The 25411-nt window shown below is 37.7% G+C and overlaps 1 protein-coding gene across 5 annotated transcripts in view; it reads left to right on the top strand.

The window, feature by feature from the left end:
• Positions 1 to 25411, top strand: part of VCAN (versican) — a 134177-nt gene that overhangs the window by 59658 nt on the left and 49108 nt on the right. For 3 of the 5 annotated variants that reach the window (XM_072606212.1, XM_072606214.1, XM_072606213.1), the window contains one exon: positions 18454 to 23754. The exons of the other annotated variants lie outside the window; for them this stretch is intronic. In XM_072606212.1, coding sequence (XP_072462313.1) covers positions 18454 to 23754 — 5301 coding nt within the window. The remainder of the gene's footprint in view (positions 1 to 18453; positions 23755 to 25411) is intronic. 5 annotated transcript variants of the gene reach the window in all.

Raw genomic sequence — 25411 nt, 5'->3', positions numbered from 1 at the left:
TCCTCTCATACCCACCCTTTGAAAAGAGCAGAAAATTATTCTGAAAATAGCATTGAGACAGAAAGTCAGAAAAACCTTGGGAAAAGCAGTACCTGGTCACCCCAACCAGGAGGAGTAACTCATACTGACTAGTTTCTGTTCCCAAATCTGTTCTCCTTAATACAGAGCAGGGATCCTTTGTTGAAAAGAAAAAAAAAGTTTATTCAGATATGTTCTGCTATTTGTATGAAATTCAGCTTTTTTCTGAGATAGTTGTTCAGCTGTATCAGTATTTGACATATAAATTACTCTAAAGCAGAAATAAAATTAATTATATTGCAAAGCATTAAATGTTTCAGAAAAAAAGTCTAAGGTAGATGTAACATTCATCAGAGGGGATGTATACCATTTTAGGAAAGCCTATTTAATAGAAAAAACTAAAGAAAAAAAGGTCATTTTCCAAGCTGGAAGATCACATGATTTCATTCGTCTTTGTAGAAATCCAGACCATCTTGATAATAATCAACCTCTAAACATTCTACCCAGTCTAAATAGGTAGTGATATACCGATCTATACACAAGTGATACTGCACTACAGAATTTGTCCTTTTTCACCGTTCTTAGTTCTACCAATCTTGTTTATTTCGTTGCCATGAAAGAAAACATGCTACTTGTGACACTTTTATGTTACCCTGACTCCGATAGATCATAATAACAAGTTGGGTGCTGGGGCTGGGGCTGGAGGGGAACTGCGGTTAGCAGCTCACAGGACTGAGGGAACTTTTCAGCTCATAAAAGTTTTATGAGCTGAAAAATGCTACAGGGGGTGTTTAACAGAGGTCCAAGGGTTACTGAAAACATGACTTCTGCCTATTGCAAGAGTAATTTGCACACCTGCATTCTGAGAAAAGTACTGAAAGGTTTTCTTTGTGAACATACGAAGGTAACTGGAGCCTGTTTCTAGGGTCAACCCACTCTTTGGGGAAGGATTTTTGTAATCAGGCATCTCTGAATTTTAAGTCAGCACAGAAATTCACACACACACACTCGCGCACAACTAATATGTATTGTTGCAGGTCACAATGTGTTTAAATGTACTGATATTAAACATAGTATTAGTATCATATTAGATAGATATTAATTGCAAATGTAAAAATAGTCAGGATAATAGTAGAATTCTGAGATGAGTTGTTAGTAGCATTTGAGGATATATGTGTTATTCACCAACAATCTTACCTCCAGTGGGATTTTGCTCAGTGTAAATGACAGATAACAAGATTACCAAGATTGCAGGAGAGTGTATGTATATATTTATGTATTCATATGTACATGTGTGTATATATGTATATTATTTGTATACATGAATTTATTGGCATAAAATATACATTTCACAATAGAGTATGTAGATGAACATTTTGGTTCGGTCTTGGTAATCTCTTAAGAGATACATTCTTTTGCTCAGAAAAATTCCATTAGAAATGAGAATGGTTTTCTGTAAAGTCATGCAGGATGAGAGAAGATATTTGTACACCCAATTCATCCAATAGTTTTGAGTTATTTGTCCTGTTGCTAATTGAGTTTAGTTGAATTGGTCATTACTTCTCAGCAGTTTCTCAGTGATTGATTAATAATTTATAAGCATACTCAAAACTGTCAATTCTGACTCTACCAGAGATCATCCAGTGACTTGTATTGTTGAAGTACATGTTTCCATCATGGATTAAGGTCTTACTTATGTGGCCCATCTTCCTTGGGGTTTTTTCTTGTAAGAGTGATAGTTTTAAAAGTGGTTTTCCCCATTTCACTTGGTTAATATTATCTTTTAAGTTGCATTGCCTGCTAATTGTCTCCTTGAAGGATGACAGGCTCAGTGTTGTTCTGTGGTCTAATGATTACTCAAAGAAGTATGACTGAGTCACCTCTTGTCTTTATCAAAGAATAATGATTTGGAAAGCAATTTCATACCCAATGAAGGTGCAGTGGTGGCTTTACTGTGCTCACTGTAGGTCTGAAACTATTAACAAAGAACTGGGAGATAGGAGGTATACAGATTTTTTAAATAAAATTTATCACATATTGTTAAATAATGGTGATATTTCAAGGTAATCTTACCTGTTGTATTGGTGTATATTTTAGACAGATAATTGCATGTGTTAAAACTTTTCTCACTTTGCCTATTGGTATAATTACTTTAAAGAGTCAGGAATAATTTTTCTCTGACTAATGTTTTCTGTATTCTGGTTCCTGTACCCTAGCAATGCATAACAGCTAAGTTTTTTCTCACATTGTGGCTTTTGGAAGGTGGTTTGGGAATAGAAGGTAACATTAACTGAAGGTTTCATTTTTGGAGAAAAGAACAGGAAATGTTTGAGTTTGTACCAATATTTAAACATTTTGTTGTGTAGTCTAATTTTTTAAAGTAATATTTACATGAGCTAGCCTTGTAAGACTCAAATGATGACCTTGTCTTTGAATTGCTATAGCACATTGTTTTGTAATCATGAAGACCATATTTATATACAAGAATGAAGTGAGGAGGCAGTTTGACGTGCTAGATAGAACCATAGACTTGGAATCAGGAAGACGGCTTCCAATCTTACCTCTAACCACATCATCTTCAACAACAGCAGCAAATGCTATTGTAGCTTCATTCTCCGAGAAAAGATTTTCCTTACCCTTTGGTAAAAGAGACCCAGTGATGTTATTAGGGGTTTGTTTTGTCGTGACTTCCTTCCATTCTTCCTCTCTTCCTCCTCATTCTCTCCCTCCCTTCTTCCTTCCCTTCTTCCCTTCTTCCCTTCTTCCCTCCCTCCCTCCCTTCCTCCCTTTCTCCCTTCCTCCCTTCCTGCCTCCCTCCCTTCCTTCCTTCCTTCCTTTCTTCTTTTCTTTCTTTCTTTCTTTCTCCCTCCCTTCCTTCCTTCCTTCCTTCCTTCCTTCCTTCCTTCCTTCCTTCCTTCCTTCCTTCCTTCCTTCCTTTCTTTCTTTCTTTCTTTCTTTCTTTCCTTTTTCATTGCCTCTGTCCTTGCCTCGCCTCTGGCTCTGTGTCTCTCGTTTTACTTATAGTAACGTACAACTGTGGAGAGATTTCCCTTCTCTTAGTCATAAATCTGGTAAAATAGGAGAATAATGTCAGTATGAGAGTGAGAAGTTCCATATGTGGGAGCAGGTTATACAGAGCAGGGCTTCTTAACTTTTTTTTGTGTCAGAGAATCTTTGGAATTCTGGTAAAAACTATGGACCCCTTCTTAGAAAAATACTTTTAAAAAATTTATAATTGAGGAAATGCTAAATGTCAGTCATAGATTAGTGAAAATAAATATGTAATTTTTTCCTCACCCAAGATTGCCAGTCCTTTGAAATTCAACTTTAGGGGGTACATGCACTGCTGATTAAGAACCCCTACTCTAGAATATGGGAATGAATTAAGCTTATGGTTTAAATTGACCAACCTTTTCATTTGACATATAAAGAAACTGAGTCAAGGTGACTTGCCCAAGGCTGAACAGCTCCATATAGTTAAGCTGACCCTAGAACTCAGGTCCCTAGATTTCCTAGCTAGTGCTTCTTCCTGTATACATATTTCCTGATTTTTTCACTCTGTCAGACAGAAAGTCTATCAGCTCTTTTGTAAAACATTTTTTACTGTACTATTCTTTTGAAAAAACTCCAGTTATTACCTCATTAATCTTCACAACATACGTGAGGAAGTGGCTTTCGTGTTTAAATAGAACCTGTGAGGGAAGGTTAAAGAGAGAATTGTTAGAAAACGACTTTGTAAGTAGAAGAGAGAAGGTCAAGTTTTGGCACTATGGGACTGGAGTTTGGGGAGACAAGCAAAAAGTGAAATTATAATCTGCCCCCTAGTAATGAGCTAGATATATCTGTCCTTTCTTCTTGCATCAAAGGGAAATCTCTTTCTTCTCCCTGAAACTAACTTTGCTTATTTCTGCAATCTACTAAGCCATGACTTGAAATTGTGACAAAACTCACCATACTTTTAATCATCAGTGGGGGTGAATTCCCTGAGTGGGAGAATAAACCTGAAATACTAGCAAGAAGTTGTCTTGACAGTTTCCTAAACAATGATACAAAATCTTCCTCTAAAATGTAATCAATTGATCTAAAGATAGTTGAACATGAACTGCAAATTCAGGACTGTTCTAGGATGAGGGTAGGGGAGAAAAGAAACATAAAATACCTCTCTGCAGAAACCTTAGAATTAAAGGGAGAGGACAGAGAACAATACAGAGGGCAAACAGAAAAATACAAGGCTGTAAACTTTAATGCAAATTGTGGGACTGGGAGACTGAGGTAGGAGATATCAATACAGGTAGGAACAACTTCGTTGACTTAAGTTGGTCTTTGAAAAATGCACAGGGGATGAAATGAAGAGGAGGAAATCATTGGTAGTTTGTTCCCCAAGTCTAGATCCACAAATATAGCTGATTCTTCTCAAGCCTAGCTGTCAGATGGGGCAAGAGGAGCCATATCTCTTACCAGCTGCTCTCCTGGATGGTGATGGGACAAGGGAAAGCATATGTCCTTAAGCTCATTATTTCCTGAGGCTTCTTGCATTTCTTTCTCAGGAACAGTGTCTTTCTCTTACCTCCAGGTTCAAATTGGAAGTCCTCTTTTTAACTTTTAAATTCCCACACAACTTGGCCTCTCTCCACCTTTTCAGTCTTCTTACACTTTACTTCTCCACTATATAATGTAAAATCCAGTGACACTAGTCTTCTTACTTTTCTTTGTACACGACACTCCATCTCCCAATCTTATGCTTTTATACTTACTATTCCCTCTGATTGGGGTACTCTGCACCCTCCTCTCTGCCCCTTAGTTTCTCTGATTCCCTTCAAGACTTAGCTCACATCTCATCTTCATAAAGAAGCTATTTCTTGTTTCCCTTTACCCCTCTCCATGCCTTTCCTCTGAAATCATCTTACATTTAGAGTATATATACATACACATATGTGTACGTGGTTATTTAATGCTTCTTCATGAGAATATGAGAGAACATCAGAATATTAACCTCATTAGAATATTGAGAGCAAAGGCTGTGTTTTTGCCTGGCACACTGAAAGCTCCTAATAAATGCTAATAGATCGAGTGACCAATAGAGCCAGAGAGAGATACTCCTCCTCATCAGTGGGAACTCATGGCCTCCAGTGCACATGCAGAACTCTAGGTCCTCAAGTGTGGCCCTTAAAAAACCCAGCAAGTGTTACAGAATATACACTAAAGGAGCAACTTTCCCTTACCTTTTAACCTAATTAGCCATTACAAAGGAATTAAACAAGGTCTAACTAGCCAATCTTGATGTTGTCCCTACTGAAGCCATGCTTTTTTCTGCCATCAGTCTGCAAGTGACTTGAGCTTCGTTTTCTCCCACTCTATGAATACTGCCATTTTATACTTAAGAGCTTTTAACTTTTCAAAGTACTTTCACATCTGTTATTCCAGTTCATAATTTTGCACTAATGAAGTAGCTGACCTAGAACTTCTTCATGGGGTGCTTCCACTTAATAATCCTCTCAAAGCTTAATTATATCTTAAGGCAAACAAAAACAACCCCCCTCCCCCCCAGCTTTGTACGAACAGGCCAATCTGGAGTTTTGTCTCTGCATTTCTTTGCAGGGTGGTCTCAGCAAGTTCTTAATTTCTCTGTTAGAAATGTTGCTTCTAAAACGGGTGTAATGACTATAATTATATGGGTTCCTAAACAATTCTCGGTAGTATGGCTGCCCCTCCACATCTCACAGAGAACTCAGACCAAGACTGTCTCTTTGAGTTGGAAGGCTTGGGCAAAGCACATTGTGTGTTCATCCCAACCCCACTCTAGGTGAGCTCTGCCTTAAAAGAAAAAAGAAATTATAAAAAGATGGAAGTAGGAGGGAGGGACATAGTTCCCATTTGTCTTGATTATATGAAGTGTATGAGTGTGGGAAGGTAAGGATTATGTAGGAGGAGCCTTTTGGATTTTCCCACACCAACTGACAGAGTAATCTCTTTCTCTCATCCAGACCTTCCTGGATCCCTTGTCCATTTCAGGAGAATGAATCTTTGGGACTGGGGAAAAGTATAATAGGATTATAAATTTAGAAATGGAAGGAATCATGAGTAATTTTTCTAACCCCCCTCATTTTGCAGATGAACAAATGGATCCTCAGAGAAGTTATTTGCCCTTTCTCCTGTCACACAGGTAGTGAATGGTAGAGAGCATATTTGAATTCAGATTGTCTCTAAAGCAAATGTTCTTTCCATAATTCTGCATGGCTTTCTAGGACCTAGAGTTTTTTTTTTTTTTTTTACTGTGATTTCAGCATAGAAACATCAAGGTATAAAAGCAGTGTAGTCTTGTAGAGAGATAGGTTAACTGGGAATTAGCATTAGTAATAGCAATAAAAAATAATCATAATATAGCTAATTTTTATGTAGGGCTCTCTATATAGTAGCTCATTTGATCCTCCCAACAACTCTGTGAGATAACTATTATTATCCCCATTTTATAGATGAGGAAACTGAGACTTAAGTGATTATTTAGTCACAAAACTATATAAGCATCAGATGTAAGATTTTAATTTCAATCTTCCTAGCTCTAGCTTCAGCACTCTATCTACTAAGCCATTTCCATCCAGCTTCTGACACAGACTATGTAACGCTGAGCAAGTCACTTAACCTCACTGGCTCAAAGAATTCTCTAAACCAACAAATTATGGAGAAGCTGTTTATCTGCTATGGTATGGAGAGCTCTCACTCTACAGATGAAATCCCTGGCCAGGTCCAAAAAACAATCAAAAGACATCAAAGACAGTTGTCATTTTGGTCCTTTTCTTCCCCATCCCCGCAAATATCAAACATTTATTTTTCCTCCCTTCCTCTTGTCCTTTTCCCATTGAGGAAAAACCAAACCAATCCAACAAAAACCAACAAAACATCAAGCCGCCTTAATAATTATCCAGTCAAACAAAACAAATTTCCATAGGCTGAAGCAAAAGTCCTCAAAAGATTTCTTACTCCCGTGATCTAGTTGTTGTTTGATGCTTTAACTAACTAATTCAAACCACAAAAAAGTGCCAATGCCCTAGTAACAGAGATCTTTTAATTCTATTTAACCTGATTCCATGTTCCTGTAATTTAGACCTATGTTCTCTTGTTCTGGCTCCTGTGAAAAATGGATAACTCATATCAGTCCCTTAATGAATATTTGTTGACTTGAACCAAATAATTGGTTGGATACATTTTTTTTTTTTTTGGTATTCTGGACAGGTCATTTTAAGTTGAGTTCTTCAGAGAAGTTATATAGCTAAATATAATAGTTTTTAAAAATTAGTATTTTTGCCACCAAAAATCTAGTCAAATTATATTAGCAACAGTAGTCATTTAATAGTAATAACTTGTTAAAAGTTCATCTCATTATCATGTTGTGTTTAACCAGTGTGATGGGAGATTTTGTACAGAAATCAGCTGTAGCTGCAATTTTATAAATTCAAATACAGCTTTCATTTAAGGCATTCTAAATGTAAAATTCATTAGTTTTGTTCCATGTATGCAAAAATTTCTTTTTGCCTTTGATAGCTACCCAGTTAATTTCTGTTGGAAAATGATTCTTTTTCTCATTTCTTTATACATTTCCACAGGTCTTAAGAAAGAAATCAACTCATGGTACATATTCATAAAATGCATGTACATCCTATATTGTCTTGTCTTTGTTGTCAAGGAAACTTCCCAACTCTTGAGACAAGGGTTACATTCTCCTTTCTTAACAGCATTTAGATCGCTCATTTGTCTTATGAATAAACAAGGGATTCATAGGTCCAGTGCCATTTTTAGGACTTCTTGATGAGAGCTGCATTCAAGAGAAAGGGAATGGGAGAAACTCTTTAAGACTTAAATTTTATGAGACTTGATGAAGTAAGAAATCAATTATGAAGCATAGGAAGATGGTATGCTTTTTGAAATAGAGAACTGAATTATTTACCTCGCTTTTTCAGACCAGAAAACTTTTTTGCCTGAATTAGCTGAGTAACTACAACAGTTATGTATTTCACTTAGGAAGTGTTATTGTTCAGCCGTTTAAAGTCTTGTATGACTCTTCACTACCCCATTTGGAGTTTTCTTGGTAGAGATACTTGAGTGGTTTACCATTTCCTTCTCTAGCTCATTTTACAGATGGGGAAACTGAAGTAAACAAGATTAAATTATTTGCCTGGGGTCATACAACCAGTAAGTGTCTGAGGCCAGATTTGATCCCAGGTCTTTCTGACTCCAGACTGGGTGTTCTAGTAAGTGTAGATCCAGTCAAAGTGAACAATTTATACATTTCATGAACTCTTGAGCTTCCTATAAGATATAGTGAATTCAGGAGAATCTGGTCTAATTCATTTATGTGAACTTACAGGCTAACAGAGTTCAGTGGTTCCTTGACCTTATTCATACTCACTAAAGATAATGTGTATACCATTGAGCTGAGATAGAGGACTGACTTCAACATCATGAAGATGTGGGTACAAATCCTACCTCTGCCAAAAATTTTGTGATCCTGGGTAAGTCACTTTTCAGTGCCCCCAGAAAACTCTAAAATTTTCAATAGTGGACATAGTTGCTGATCTACTCCAATAAATCTACAATCATCTGGTGTTGACTGCCCCAATGAAATGATAGGTCTGCAAAAAAACCCCCACCATACTCTGTTACAATGTTATATGTATAATATCTCATCTGTGTAGTGAAGATCAGGTATATGTACATGTCTAAATATGCACATGCATGCATGCTTGCATAGATAATGCATTTGTGAAGTGCTTACTATGTGCCAGACATTGTGCTGTGCTCTGGGGATAGAAATACAAGCAAACAAGACAGTCTTTACCCTCAAGGGGCTTACATTCCAATGAAGGAGCACTGGCCAGGGGAGGGCAAGGAAGGAGAGGTATGATGAGGAGACTCCTGAAGTCCTGAAGTGTCCTGAAGGCTTACACCTACATAAGAGAACTAAACTAATGGAGCCAGGGGTGGAGTCCAAGTTTCTGGTGCTACTGGGGAGAAGATTCATGGTAGGGAGAAGACCAGAAAGTGATCAGTAGGTACTATAGGGGACATAAGAGAAACACGAATCCCTGCCCTCAGGGAACTTAGAATCTATCTGAGGAAGAAAGGCAAAAATGTAGGTAATTAGGAATGTTATAGATTGGGAAGCACAAATTATTCAACAGTTCTGGGGATTGAAAATCAAAGACATGATTGATCAGTGTCTTCATCCCTTTAGATAGATTCAGGAACAGTAGGACTTTCCAACTATGGGGAACACTGTGAACAAAGGCATGGAAATAGGAAAAGCAAGTTGGGGGTAGATCAAGGGAAAGAGGGTCGTGAGAATGAAAGTGAAGTAATTCTATGTAGCAGGACTGAGAGCAAATTTAAATATCCCCTCATCCAATCTCCTCATTTTCTAAAGTGAGAAACTGAGTCCTGGAGAGTAGAAGTAGCTTCCCAAACTAACGCAGTAAGTTTGATGACTCCTAGTCTAGTGCCTATATATTTTTTATTTTTTTACTGAGTAATCAGGTTGGATGTTGAGCAGATTAGTCACTGAATTTCTGAGATGGAAGGATACAAGAGGTCATCAAGTCCAGTTCACATGAAAGGACCTGAGGCATTTAAGTCAGAGGTCATTTGGAACCCCTGGAGGTTTCTAGGCAAGGAAGCTCACGATGAAAGTAATATTTGAAAAGATTATCTTGTTAGTTGTGTCTGTAAATGCTTAGAAGTGTTTGGCCATAATTATAATAAGTTTACATTTAAGAAGTTACTGTCCTTTGCCAAGTAGTGCACTTGCATACACTTAGGACCGAATTTCTTTAGTGGTCTGACCAGCCCAACAATTGCTCATTTCATCTACTAAAAATGCTTCCCTGAGCATTTTTTTCTTTTAGACCTGTTCTTTATTGTTAACATTCTTATCTTTGACTGATCAGGGCATTTCCCCCCTGCTTTTTAAGATGTTTAATGAAGCATAAAATTGTCTTAAGACAATTTTTAAAGCATAGATAAACAGGGAAATGTAAGTATAGATCTTTTTTCAGTTTTGGCTGTTTGCTTCTGCTCTTGGTCTTTAAACAAAGCATGGAGAAATGGGAAGTAAGCTGGATCACTTTTTATTTCATGCAGCTTTTTATCTGTCATTCAGAAACTCACCAAATCCTTGGATGTAAAACTGCTTGATTACAATCTGCAGTAAAGCATTTAATCTATCCCAAATGAAGGCTATGGAGTCTTGAGTCATTTCTACAAGCGAGAAGAGCCCACACTTGACGATAAGGATCTAAGTATTTTTAGACCAGAGGATTTTATCTAAACTACTTTTCTCCCTCTCTAACAAATAGCATCAAGTAGAGATTAAACTGAGATGGGAAAAAAGAGATGATTTTCCACTTATCCTGTGCAGTGCATGCCTGTCTCTCACAGCAAGGTTATCATTGATGCATGTATTTTTTTTACACACACACACACACACACACACACACATATCATATCCTCTTTAGATGTAAAATTCATGACTTGAGAGGTGTCAGGCTTTTGGCTCAACATGAGTAGGCTGTCAATGGAAGATAAAGAGCCAGAGGCATGCCAGTAAGTGGAGCACAGCTAATAGTGCTAATGGAGATACATGGACCAGTGAACCTGATAATTTGAGAATCTTTAATCTGATTTCTCTTTTAGTTCTTGAAGGCTTCAAGTGCTAGGGTAAATTTTCACATGATTTTTAATCACCACAATAATGCATGCAATACCCCTCTTCCCCCTCAAATTCTAAACCTGGGCTACGCACGTGGGATGTACTTCTGTATTCATGATGTGGTCTTTTCATTTGAAAGCCATAGGCTATAGTTACCAACTAGACTTAACCATCACTTAGTAGCAATAGTAGACATTCAGTAAATTATCAGAAAACTAGTTGAAATACAGAGCTGAGACTTGAACATATTAAACCATGCTGCCTCCAACAAACATCTATAGAATTGACTTTCATTTTTACACAAACAATAAAATACAGGTTTCTGCATCATCACAGTGGCACCCTCCGCATCCCCTGTTGACATGAGTTCTAGTAGTTAACTTTTAGGTAGTGTTTACTATGTGCCAGGCACTGTACTAAGTACTTACCTCATTTGATCTTCACAATAAACCTGGGAGGCAGGTGTTCTTATCCCCATTTTACAGATGAAGAATCTGATGCAGACAGAGCTTTTTTAGTGACTTGTCCAGGGTCACACAGCTAGGAAGTATCTGAGGCTGGGTTTCAACTCAGATCTTCCTGATTCAGACCCAGCATTCTATCCACTGGGCCACCTAATGGTTTCAACCTGATTTGTAAACCCAATCATGGGATGGCAACCATGCTCTATTGTTACATGCAAGGTGAAGGAGTTGGAGTGACTCTTAGTGACTGGAGTTAGCCACGTAATGAACAAAAACAAGGTGGCAATTTCTCTCAGGGGATTTAACGTTTTTGTGTGTGAGATGACTGTGTATGCTACTGTTGGATTAAATAGGGTTCTTCCACCTATAGAAAGTATATTTAACACAAAGTATAACTTCCTCAGTTTAGGAATAGATCCAACGTCCTCTTTTGATAGGTGAATTTTCTTCAAAGCCAATGCATGATTTTTTTTTCTTTTGTCAGAACATTAAGAAGTCAAATTAAGCCCATAAAGGAATAGACCATTTATTTAAGCACAGGGTTTCATTTACTGTGTTCCAACAAGATTCTGAAAATAGAAAGTGTTGTTGTTCAGTTGTTGCAGTCATGTCTGACTCTTAGAGACCCCATTTGGGGTTTTCTTGGCAAAGATACTAGAAAGGTTTGCCATTTCCTTCTCCAGCTCGTTTTACAATCAAGGAAACTGAGGCAAACAGAGTTAAGTGACTTGTCCAGGGTCACACAGCTAGTACGTATCTGAGGCCAGATCTGAACTCTGAAAGATGACTCTTCCTGACTTCAGGCCTGGCAGTCTATCCACTTTATCACCTAGCTGTCCTAGAAAAGAGAAGACAAGGTTGTTTCTTTCCCTATGTTTTGCATCTTTGCTTCCATTTGAAAATCTCAGTTGTACAATTCAACACATTGATTAAGCTGCTTACTATGTGCAAGGTGGGTAAAGAAAATATGATATAGGACCTGTTCTCAAGGAGTATACAGGGTGGGATGGCAGAAAGACAAGAAAAAACCAACTGATATGGAGGGAGTATGAGATAAGAATGCGTCAATTCAAGCAAAATGTTATAAGAGTAACCAGGAGGGAGATGATTGATAATTTCATTTCTAGGGGGAAAGAGAGGAAGAGCAGCTGAGTTGAACTCTGAAAGGCAAGAGGGACTTCAATGGCCAAATTGGGTGGATGGGGTGTGGCATTCCTGGAAATCCTGGAGGATGGTGGGAGCAAAGGTGTGAAGAAGATAGGAGAGGAGCACAGTTTGGTGGGGACAGAGTGCATGATTCTAGCAGCAGCCTCAAGAAATATGCTTTTACTTAATTAATCTGTTCCTTTGCCCGGTATTTCCTTCCTAGGCATTACTGGTGAGTAAATAACTTTCTTTACTGCTTATTAGGTAGCATTGTCACGGTTTTTAAGGTTATGAATTTTGAAATTGTAAATGCTAATCAATGAATGTGGTCTAAGTAAAGATTATGTATGAGGCAGGAAATTCCAGTTTTTGACTGTGTGTCTTGCTCATAGTATGTGTTTAATGAAACCTTGTTGACTGCATGATCATTCTCATATTATTGTGAAAGTAAGGCAATAAGAATATTTAAAGTACCTACTACGTGCCAGGTACTGTGCTGAGGGCCGGGAATATGAAAGCAAAACCAAGGTTAGGTGTAATGGTATATAAACCAGAATTGTGGGTGTGTGAGTAGGGGTGGAAAGGCGAATAGATGGAGTAGAGAGGTAGGGGTTATGGGAGTGGGGAACTGATCAACTGAGTCACTGGTGGATTTGATGAATATCAAGCTTACAGCTAACTCTTTATCTAGGAACATATAAGAGGGCATATCTCGTAGAGTGAACTGGTCCCAAAATCCTTCTGTTGTTCAGACTTTTTGTTGCACAAATCAGCAAAGCTGAATTTATAGAGTCTTTAAAATAACAGCAGAATGAAGTTTCTGAATCCAATTCTCAAATCTGTATCTCAGGTATAGACATACATATATATACTTAAGGGGTCATGAATATCAATTGTCCTAAATTAAAATGAAAGCTGTTTATCTAATTCTGTGGAATGTGGCAGAAGGGGATATGATGTTGGGATAGCTCCCATAACTATTTATTCTACCTTGTGTTAAAAAGTGCAGACAGGTGAACAACTAATAAATGAATTGAAAGGGGATCATGAAAAAAGGTCTTTTTCATTAGGTATGACAGTATTGTGACTGCAGCTCTTTATAATAAATATTAGGTTCCACAACTAGCATTTGACAATTTAGTTTTTGGTGAAGTAGTTCCCCCAGACAGCATAAAACTGCAGACATGTGTTAGATGCAACATGGTGTAGTACAAAAAGCACCACCCTGGAAAGATCTGGGTTCTAGTTCCAATTTTGTGAATTCTCTGTTGTGTGACCTTGACCACTTCTCTTTGGGTACTTTCAAGGATTAGTTTCTTCATCTTGAAAATAAGGAAATTAGATTGAAGACTCCTTGTCGTCTGAATTCTGTGATTGTTTTCGATGGGCTTATTTTTTTCCCCGGAGGAATAGAAAAATGAGAATTTTCTTCATGTTTTGACTTTAAAAAGTGTACTGACACCCTTCTAAGCTGGAGCAGGAGAATTGGAAAGATTATGCTGTTGATTTTCTCAATAAGGTCTGTGGTTAAGTCATTCCTTACTCTGATTGAAAGCATTCTCAATGAACTTCAAATGAAAAGATCATGATAGATCACTTGCAAAAATAGAATTAGACCTGCAATGGAAATGAGTGCATATATACATATCAAACTTTGTCTCATTATGTATCTCTAGGCTGAAGTTAACTGATGATATTTGGAGTGAGTAATTAAAGACAGATTTTTGGTTCTAGTCTTGATAAATCATGAATATAATGCCTTTGCAATGATTTTAGGAGAGTTGAACGCAAATCTACTTTATTATTTATCTGTCTATGGATGGTAATGTTGCAAAAATTCTATATTTAGAGTGAAAAGATGCAGAAATACTCAAGGTTACCATAGGTTGCAAAGCCCATTGAGGGGTATAATGATTCAAAAGGTTTTGTTCTGACTTGTTTGGACATACTTGCACAGACCCACAGAATACATGAAGCAGTCTAGTATAATCGTGTGCAGTTTCATCTCATCAGCATTTTGTTTATTTGTTTTTATGTTATAATTTTAATGGAAAGAAATTTATTTTTAGGCATGATGGTTGGTTTGAGACACAATTACATAATTAGATACTTTCTCATCAGTATAAATATCTTCACATAGACAAGGGAGCGATTGACAAAAATGACTGGCAAGTATTTGTTGTACACAAATCTTTTCTGGAGAGTACTTCAGGGAGACATGATAGCTGTCTTCAAATATTTGAAGGGCTACCTCATGGAAGAGGGATCATGCTTGTTTGGTTGGTCCTAGAGGACAGAGCTAGAAAAGCAAAGGGTGGAAGTTGCCAAGTGGCAAATTTGGGCTTAACGTAAGAAATTGCTTGGGAATGTAGTAGAAATTCCTTTCCCAGCCCCCACACCACCACCACTTGGGGGCATCAAGCAAAGACTACACCTTGGAAGGTATATCATGGTGTATATCCTTTCACAAGTTTGGCTTGGATTGGGCAAGCTCTGTGGGTCTGCCAATTCTGAACTCCAAACCTGGAAAATCATAACTTCTTTTTTTTTTTTTAAATGAAATGAAATTTTGGTATGATTCATAAGGTCAGTTTTTCTTTTGCTACCTATCCATGATGCTTTACATAGAAGGTTAAATAAAAGGGAAAAAAAGAACAATTCCTTTCTGTGACTGAGAAGCAAAGCCCAATTCTCTTTTGTGACTTCTTTCTCAGTCCTAACCCCATGGCCATCTTCTGAGCTATACATTTTGACATTTTGTTTATTGCCTATTGGATCTTTGGAGTTCAGGGAAAAGAGGAGTTATCTATTTATTATGTAAGCCTAAGAAAATGTGCTTCCACAGATTTAAAATGATTTAGTAGAAAGAGTACTGAACCTAAAGTCAGGAGAGACTTGGTTGTGCATAGTCCATAGTCAAGCCATTTAATCTTTATGACTTAGTTTCCTTATCTGTAAAATGTCAGGAAAAATAGCTATGATGTTTAGTTTACATGATTGGTGTGAGGATCAACTGTGGTAGTTTGTATAAATAGCTTTTCATAGTTTAAAACTCTTTGCATATTTCAGCTATATTATTCTTAGTTCCCTTATTTGTGAGCCAAAACCAGAATGTGATGATTTTAAAATTCATCCATGCTAAATATAATTTTATATGGTATAAAAGATACTTATTTTTATGGTATTTAATGGAAAAAAAAACTTTTAGCCTATTTATCACACACAAATATAAAAAAGAGAAAATGATGTCAACATCCAATTATTTTGGTTAAGTTAAATATAGATATAAAAATATTTTCAACTACCATTTAACTACAACCAGTTGTTGTAAAAAATGTAAGAACAATTTACTCGTTCATAGGCGCATATCTTGTGACCCAAAATGGGAATCATAAAGTTTCTTTTCTAATGTAAGCATTGGAGTACACATAGGAAAATTATGGTTTTTAATTGGTGCCTTGTGTTTGACTTGCCATATCGATTGAGCAGAAACCAACCAGTGTTAGTTTATTTTTTTTTCCTCCGGTGACCAGCTGTTGTATAAACTTGACTGCCACAGCAATAGGCTGGTTTTCTTCCTCATAATCTTTCCTCAAAGTCTTGTCTTTTTTCTCCCTTCAATAAATTGGATGTTGTCGATAAAGTCTAATTGAACTCTGATTTTAATTAATTTTGGAAAGATAAATTTATTCTTTGTTAAAAGTCTTTACACATTTAGAAGATCAACCCTGTTTTAAATTGTCGATTCTTTTTAATAGAATTTGATAGATTTAACTTGTTCCAACTTTTAGATGTTTTAATTGGATGAGGTGATCTCAGGCAAAAGAATTGGATACTATAGTTTAGAATTAACAACCAGAGGAGCTACTATTTTTATTACTTTTTTTTTTTTTTTTTTACAGATAATAAAAATGAGGCTGGGAGTAATTGAGTAAATTTCTCTGGTGACTAAATAACTTTGACATAGGAAGTAACTGTCTGAGGCAGTATTTGAACTTCTTCCTGGCACCATGTGCAGTGTTCTCCTTGCCACTCCATTTATTTCCCAAGCAAGAAACAGGGAAATCTCTCAGATAGTAGGGGGGCCCTGGGAACCTGAGACTCTGGTTCACAGCAGGGAAGGACAGGTTAGAAATCTGAAGTGGTTGGGGAGGAGCTTAGCTATGCAAACCATCTGTTAGCTGATGGTTTCTCTGAGTCTTCTAGCTGCACTCCCGACCAGTGTAGTCCAGTCTTCTCTTCCATCTTCCTGAAGAGGCCATCCCCTGAAGCCAGGATGGGAAGGATAACAGGTGGCCTAGGATCTAGGTCCTCAAGCTTACTTCTTGGGAATGAGTAAACCCTCTCCTTTCCTCCCACTCAGGTACCTACTATATCTCATATAGGGTTTAAAAATTAGAGATCATGTACTATTCACTTCTCCCAATCCCATTTTCTAGCCGTGAAATTTATGTGCGTGTCAGTCAGGGTATTAGGGCCAAGGTAGCCTAGAAAAAGAGGAGACACCTGACCCTGACTTCCCCAGGCCCTAGTGGAGAAGTGGGGATATCCTGTGGCAGGATCAGACTTGTGGAGGGTGAACAATCAGTGATGGCAGGCTTTTCCCTCTGCCATCACTTCTGGACCCTTTGCTGATACCCTCAATAAACATGGGACAGAGGATGAGACACTGGGTTTAAAGTCAGAAAGACCCAGCTTCAAACCATATATTTACTAGATATTTGGTCAAATCTGTTAACTTTTCCGTGCTTTACTTTCTTTAGATCTAAAATTAAGGAGCTGGACATGATAGCTTGCAGGGTTCATTTTAACTCTAAATCTGTAATCATATGATCCTCTATGCTCTCAAGGAAAGGGAAGATTTGGCATAAACTCACTAAATTCAATATTCTCAATGCCTGGGGTAAAGTCTTAGATGTCTCATGGTAGTTATGGTTCTTCAGTGTAGACAGTGCTGTAGGCACTATACCACAAGAGCTGCTGTGTTGTTTTCCAGTTCCAGTATTTCTCTGCCCATATATACACATAAATAGCCTTCCCCTACCCCCAGCCCTTTATTTCTGTGTAACTGGAAAGATAGCTTCAGCCTGAGGGGAGAGGAGAGATTGTTCTTTGGGTCAGCAGAGGGGCAAGTAGAAAGAACTCTAGGGGGTGAGGAGGGTACTGCCAGAACAATTCTGGCTACAAAAGGGTCATTGCTCTCCATGTTCAAGAATGCTTTAATAATCTCAGAAATCTTTGGATAACATTCACTATTTGCAATATACTTGCAAAATCATTTTGGTTCTAATTCCTGAGCTTTGTGAAATGTGTTAGATAAATAATTTGAAGTCAGTAAATATTATGATAAGAACTATGCTTATGATCTTGACTCAGCGTCACTTTGTCCCTCATAAGGCAGAGTCGGTGTTAGAGAGATTCCCCCACCTGCCCTCTCTCTCATCACTGGGATGCTGTTGCACAGGCGGTATGCTTTTAGTTCATAAGGAATGGTTCAAGGATAAGCGGTTCTACCAGATGTGTACCCATTACTTCTGAATTCACTGGCAGAAGTTGTTGATGTCCAAGTTTCTCTCTTTGCTGGCTTCTGGTTGATGGGTGTTTAACTTTCTTAGAGTAAGTCATCTGCTTATGGAGGATATTTTCTTTCTATGTGTGTGCTCCTGGTTGCCCTATTTAAAAAAAAAATAAGATGGCTATTTAATTTAACTCTAGCAAATAGTCTTCCTTGTGATTGTTTTTTTAACAAGAGAAGGTAGCACTGATTGTTGTATATTTTCAGTTTAGGTTATGTTATACCTGCCTTCAAATTTTATTTTTAGAAGAATTAATTATGCTAGTGAAACAGAGTGATCCATTGAAAATGTTATCTATTAATAGTTGCCATGATCTAGAAGCTGTTATTATCAAACTAGAACTGAACTTGTTTTTCTTCTGGCTGACACAAAAGGAAATCTATTGAAGATCAAGACCAACATATGTTCAATGGTAACTAGACTTGATCTGAAATTATTTGGTTTTGAATTCTTTCTTTTCTTTTTTTGTGATCAATGCTAGCCATATTCACTGTAGTGCACTGTCATCCCTTCTATGTAAGTATTGTGAAAAACTCTTTGTTTTTTTCAGGTCGAATGAGTGATTTGAGTGTAATTGGTCATCCAATAGATTCAAACTCAAAAGAAGATGAACCTTGCAGTGAAGAAAATGATGATCAATCTGCCATTCTTTCATTTTTACCTGACTTCATTGAAATAGAACCATATTTTGTAGATGAAGAAGATGATGACTGTGAAAATTCTACTGAGGTGACAACGTCCCCACCTGTGAAGTATTTAAATGGAAAACATCTTGTCACTACTGTTCCCAAAGACCCAGAAACTGCAGAAGCCAGGCGGGGACAGTTTGAAAGTGCTGCACCCTCTCCAAATTTTTCTCACAGCAGTGAAACCAATCATTTTGAATTATCTGAAATGGAATCTTCTACTATATTGCAACCAAGTGAATCTAAAGAAACCCTCGAGTCTTTTGAAATTACATGGAAGCCAGACACATATCCTGAAACACCAGAACCTTTCTCAGGTGGTGAGTCAGGTGTCTTCCCTACAGACCAGCAGAGTGGGACAACTGCTTTACGTAGGAGAGGGTCATTGGAAGTAGCTGAGCCAGTGATGCACAATGGTCCCGAACCTCTCAATCGCTCTCATGGAAACAATGAAACGACACCTTCATTTCCTGAAGAGTCTTCAGGAGATGCTCTTGCTCACCAAGAGATTCAGGGAGCTGACTTTGCAAGGACCACAGAAGTGGCTTTAAAAGAAGTGGTTGGACATGATGCTATGGTCACATCTGCTCCAATGACTGTTCCTGATTCAGTATCAGTAGACATCTTACCAGAAGAGAGATCATCTGTTCTTACAGGAAATCAGCAGGCTGATCCAATTTCCACAGTAGAAAGCTGGGAAGACACAACCTCTAGACACACTGTTGAGATTTTAGGAAATACACCTTTGGGTCTCATTCCAGAAGGTTCTGGGTTTGTAGAAGAAGATAGTAATAAAACTTCCACAGTGGTGGCCAGCCTATTACAGCATACACCCACAGGTGAGATGCCATTAAAAAGTGTTCCTTTAGATGACAGCAAGGCCATCCCCACAGAAAGTATTTTTGGCATTTCTACAAGTGCCAATTATCCAGTTTGGGAAGAAAGTTCCATAGAAATACTGACTGCCAAATTTGAAACTCAAACTGAGGTTCCCAAATCAACATCAACAAATAGCATCCACACATCTGGTCTTGAAAAAAATCTAGCTGATGAAAGAGAGACCACAAGGGTACTGGCTACATCTATGAAAGTGTCATCCACACAACCCACAGAGGAGCAGTCAGTCTTCACTTCTGAATCAAGCAATTCTGTTGAAGCTAAGCCTACAAATCTTGATTCCACCACCACTGAAAACAGATCCACACAATTTGAGAGGGACACAGTTAAATCTGACCCTATCCCCACAGAATCCCTATTCTCAAAGAAGTTGGAGGAAGAATATACAGATGAGAAAAGCACCACTCAATACAAAGTTCCAGAAAGTCCTACTCCCATAGGAGTTAGCTCTGGTTCTTTCCTTCTTGAGGAAGGTTCTGGAGATGTTGGTTCTGCCATGGGACCTACAACTGAAACTTTAGCTTCATTAGTTTTGAAGGTGACTGAAGATAGTGAAGTGCAAACTGAACATAAAGCAAAGGAAATGGCTGCCACTTTACCATCCTATGTGACACATGCTGTGCCTTCTGAGCCAACGGGTTCAACTCTGAATTCTGTCACAGATGAATCAGATGTTGTCACTTTAAATCAAATGGTCAGGGAGAAGTTAAGCACAGAGAAGTTACAGGAACCAAGTTATGGCACGGAGGTCAGTGACATCCCTACAGACTTTCCTTTAAAAGAAGTTGTGACTCCTGAAACTAGAGACTATTCCACAGCAGCTCATCTTATAACTGAAGAGGAAACAGTAGTGGTAGAGGGTTCTGGGGATAAAACATTCATGGAGTCTGAAATAATAATACCTCTTGCAACAGTTACTTTAGCTAGCCTACAGTCAGGAACTGATTCTGAAGGGCCTGGGAGCACAATGGTTAGCCTTCCAGCCCACCTTCCAGGAAAATTCCCATTTCTGACTGAGGGCTCAGGAGAAGATCCAACTAAAATAAACAGTTCTATTGACCACATACCTCCAAGTACCACAGAAAAAACATTCAGCACTGATTTCCCATTTGCTTACTCAGGTTCTGGAGATATGGACTTCATCACCCAATCTGAAGAAAGACATAGTCCCTCGCCACAGTTAGTTCCTGAAGGTACTGAAGCACCAGTAAGGAAAGTGGAAGAAGAAGTTAACAGTACAGTTTCTCTGACGTATTCTCTCACTGTGCCGCCTGTCAGTTTAGCAGAAAGTGCTGGGCATGAAGTCAACACAGTCGGCTTAGGAATTGAAAGTAAAGTATCCATAGAAGAAAAGATGGAAGAACAAAAACCATTTGAATCAGAAGAAAGCACTGTTGCAACAAGAGCAATTTCTGAAACAGAAATAGTTGCTGAAAGTGAACCCAAAACCACAGACTACTCCATTCTAACAACAAAGGAGACTTATATTAGAAGCAAGGAACCAAGGCCCACAGAAGGAGATATTTCCTTTGTTAACACAATTATTCCAGATTTGGGTATCTTTGTTCCTCATACGGAGGCTACCAAAGAATCACCCTTTTCCTTTGATGGTATCTCAGTGACTGAATCCCAAATATCTGAAAACACAGGTAGACAGCCAGCAATCAAAGAGAAAGACAATGTAAAACAAAGTATTTTCCTTGCTGAAAATGGTCATGTAGAAAACAATGGTCCTGAAAATTTGAGGCCAACTGTTCAAGAGTTCCATACCGAGGCAGTATTTTCTGGAGAGGGGTCAGGGGATGAAGTTTTTCCTAGTCAGTCTACACTTCCATTCAGTTTTAGTGGGACAGAAGAAAATACCAGTATTTTAACCCCTGACACACATCAGCCTAAAAGTTCAGAACCAAGTTTAGCACCTGAAAAAACTGAAGGGCTTGAGGAAGAGCTCAAGGGAACACATGAAGAAATTGGATACCATGGTTTTCAAACAAATAATGCCTTGGAAACAAGTCACACAGTAGCTAATACATTATTATTTGAAAGTTCTAAGGACAATGATGATGAAGAATCGACCTTGTCACCAATCACCCACTCCTTAAAAATAGAAGATTCTGAAAACCAGAGTTTTAATGGGGTGGAAGAAACTCAGATCAGTAAGCAGCAAACCATCACCGAAAAATTATCTCAAGAGAACTCTGCCCAGTTAGAAACTAAAGCAGTAACTTCTTCTACTATACCTTTCACTAAACCTTCAAGTCTTGAAACTGCTAAAATATTTGTAACTTTAGCGCCCCAAATTCCTTATCAGTCTAATGAAAGTTCTGGGGAAGGATCCGGGTGGTTAGATGGGGCAGAATCAGTTCATGCTAGCAGAATCACTCAGACAGCAGTGGCAATCACAACAGTAGTTCCACATAGCCATGAGGGAAAATATTCTGCATTTCCAAGTATGGAAGTTTTGGCTACAAATGAATTGCCACCAAAGGTATTACCAACTCATACAGAGCAAAATAAAAGTTCCCAAAACTTACCTGGCACCCAGACTAATCTAATGACATTTGAGAGTTCCACAAGTCACTCTCCAGATGGTTCCAAGGACTTTGAAGACATCACTTTGACACCTGAAACAAGAAAATTTGCGGAAAATATTATTTTAGATCTTGACAAAGAAGACAGTGATTTAATACTGCCCACTGCCAAGAGCACAGCTTTTGAAGTACTACCTGACATTACACCTGATAAAAACATTATCATAGATATAGATCACACTAAAACAGTATATGAAGACATATTAAGAGTGCAAACAGAAACAGATCCAGAGCTACAATCAGTCCCATATGTCAGTAATGAAGAAAATATGCAAGTTGAAGAGAAAGAAGATGTGGCTTTTAATCTTTCTTTTACTGAAGAAAAACCAGAGGGATCTGGTGATAATCTTTGGGTTGGCTCCACTCAGGCAATAAGCAATGAATCAGCAGTTTCTGAGGATGGAATCGGATTAAGCCAGGACGACATCTCAAGGAAGAGTGTACACTTTACAACTGGAATCCCCCTTCCTAGTATGGCAACTGAATTGGGTGTTTTAATCCCTACCGCATCATCCTTGGCCATTCCTAGTATGTCTCCTACAGTCAGTCAAGACATGAAAGAACCACAATTTGAAGCAAAATATGTTGCTACTGAAAGTACCCTGGATGATCTCTTTGAATCAAGCACATTGTCTGATGGGCAACCAGTTGCTGATCAAAGTGAAGAAATCTCCACTTTGAGTTATTTGGAGGGGACACAGTCTGAGGATGATGGGAAGAAATTCATGAGTCCTTCTTTCAAGCCAGAGTTATCTTCTGGGGCAGAAGAGGAACTGTTCAATAACACAGTGGATGTAAATGTTGCTACCATTAAATTTATTACTCAGAGTTTGACTGAAACTCCTGAGGTGATTGAAGGATCAAATCCCACAGAGTACATTGAAGCAACCTCAGATTCAGCATCTGCAGAATTGTATTCTCAAACTCCTTCATCTGAAGCAATTGTCCACTTAGTTGATAGTGCATCGGAATATCCTAAAGTAATCATCCCAAGTTCTGCCTCAACGACAGATTCAAATGCGTATCAAATTTCGCTAGAGCAGACTTTTGAAGAAGTTAATTCCAATGCTGAAGTAACTTTCAAGCCACCAGCTGAAGTATCATCTCATAGAATTGATTTTCCATTCTTGACTTCCCCTGCTACTGCGTTAGCAGTAGAGGAGACAGAACTGTCTGCCACAGAGGTTTTAATTGCTGAGGAAGAAACTAAGACTCCTGAATATTCTCAAGTCTTTACCGATCTGATATTTTCTGGAGAAACAACCAAAGCACCTCCAGGGATTAACCTGCCTGAAGATGGTACATCTCCAGAAGCTCCAGGTGAAAGTAATTTAGAAGATCCTTTGCAGGGGCTACTTTCTATTCCCACTTCTGCCAATTATGATCTTGTAGGAGGCGTACTATTTCAGTCGGGCCCACCGGCTGCTGAAAACCCAACTACACCTTTCACATCCATAAAAATAAACACTGAAACACAATCAGTTGATAGTGGAGTAGCAAACAACCAAATACCTGCGAGAACTCCTGATTCTGATGATCAGGCAATGATAAGCACTGTGGAATTAAATACCGAGCATATAACCTCATCATTTCTCCTTATGGAAAGTTCTAATGGAACGGATTTCCTGATTGGCACTAATGAAGATTCAGTAGAAGGCACAGCTGTGTATTTATCAGGTAAGATCACAACACTTGTAGACTTGTTCCAAAAAAACTAGGAACATTCATTTTGATCCAGTAACAAACCTAGATATTTCTACATGTATATTTTCCTCATGATATTGAAATACTGTAGATTTAAAGACAAAGAATGTGTGTTTCTTATACTAGAGGAGGTCATGATTCATAAATGAAATGTAGTGAAAGTAACAATATCACCAAAATTTGGGCAATAAAGATAAAAGTCTTTATAAAACATAGATGAGAATGCCATAGTAACAGTAATTCACAAAATTCAACTGGTTTCCATTCTCAACTAAAATCCCTTTTATTTTATATGTTGTAATAACACATTCATTTTAAAGGTAGAGAAATAGTTCCTGTCATTTTATTTCTTATTGTAGATTCTAGTGTGGCACCATCAAATCTTGAACAAAATTATGTTTTGCACAATGGCTATCTAGATATCATGGGAAATCACTCACAGTTTCTACATTGCAGACTGACTTTTATGGGCTCTGCTTCATGGCTGTTAGATGTATTGAAATTGTTTGTTAAAAATTTCTGGGTTGTGTTTTTCCTCAGAGATGCATATAAATAAATCACCGTAATAGTAAATACCACCCATTATTGTTTTTAAAGAAGACTTAACACTTAATAAATCATAGATAATCATGGTGTCCATAACGTCAACTTTAGTTTCTCACAAGTGGTCGACAAACCAAATATTAGTTCACTTTAGTAAAAAAAAAAATTCACATGGTCAGGTGATTTGCATTTTGAGTATATATATATATATATGTGAATATATATATATATATAAATACACATATAACCAATGTTTATTAGTGAAGGTAGTTATTTAATAAGGATAGCAGAACAGACTATTATCTCCAGTTGTAACTGGAATACTAGAAGAACAATCTAATACTCTTCCAGGGTAACACCTGTAAATACAGTGTTCCTTTGAAACGAATATTTTGCTGATTGCTCTGGTGATATTTACTTACAATTTTTCAGTAGTGTCATATTGTCTTTTGTATTATTTTGATTGTTCCAATAAATAATACTGCCTTTTGAGTATGACCCTGAAAATCAGATTTATTATTTGCTTCATTTAGAGGGAAACTTTTTTAAAAATCAAAATAGCTTTATAGGCAGTGTGGTATAATGGATAGAGAGCTGGCTTTGGAGTCAGGAAGAGCTGTTTTCAAGTTCAACTTCTAAGATATGCTGGCTGTGTGACCTTGGCCAAATTATATGCCTCAATGCCCCAGAGAGCTTGCCTAGACTGGAAATTTTAAAACAGTTGCTATTTGCACTAGTAGAGGGAGTTTACCCACTGGGAATTCCTTACACCAATGAAATCACAGGTCTAAGAGAAAAACAGGAGCCTAAAAACTGCTTATAATATTCTGTTAATAAATTAGATCAAAGGTAGTTGAATGTTGCATTTTGTTACCCTTTGGTTATGACTAATAATACGCAATCAAACAGTTCAGTTGACCAGTACTGATTTTGTTCTATTTGACTAGAATTAGAATTTAAGATAGAGAAAAGGGTCAAGATAGAAACAACAGGAGCAGAGCTTTAGAAATCATTATGCTTGATATGATGAAAAAGTATTATTTGCTTTAAACATAGGTTAAGTTATTCGTTCCACAACATTTACCAG

This window comes from Notamacropus eugenii, chromosome 4 (genome assembly GCF_028372415.1).
Source record: "Notamacropus eugenii isolate mMacEug1 chromosome 4, mMacEug1.pri_v2, whole genome shotgun sequence".
Classification (NCBI taxonomy): Eukaryota; Metazoa; Chordata; class Mammalia; order Diprotodontia; family Macropodidae; genus Notamacropus; species Notamacropus eugenii.
Note: the sequence above shows the minus strand (reverse complement) of the source record. Positions and strands in the feature narration are given on the sequence as shown.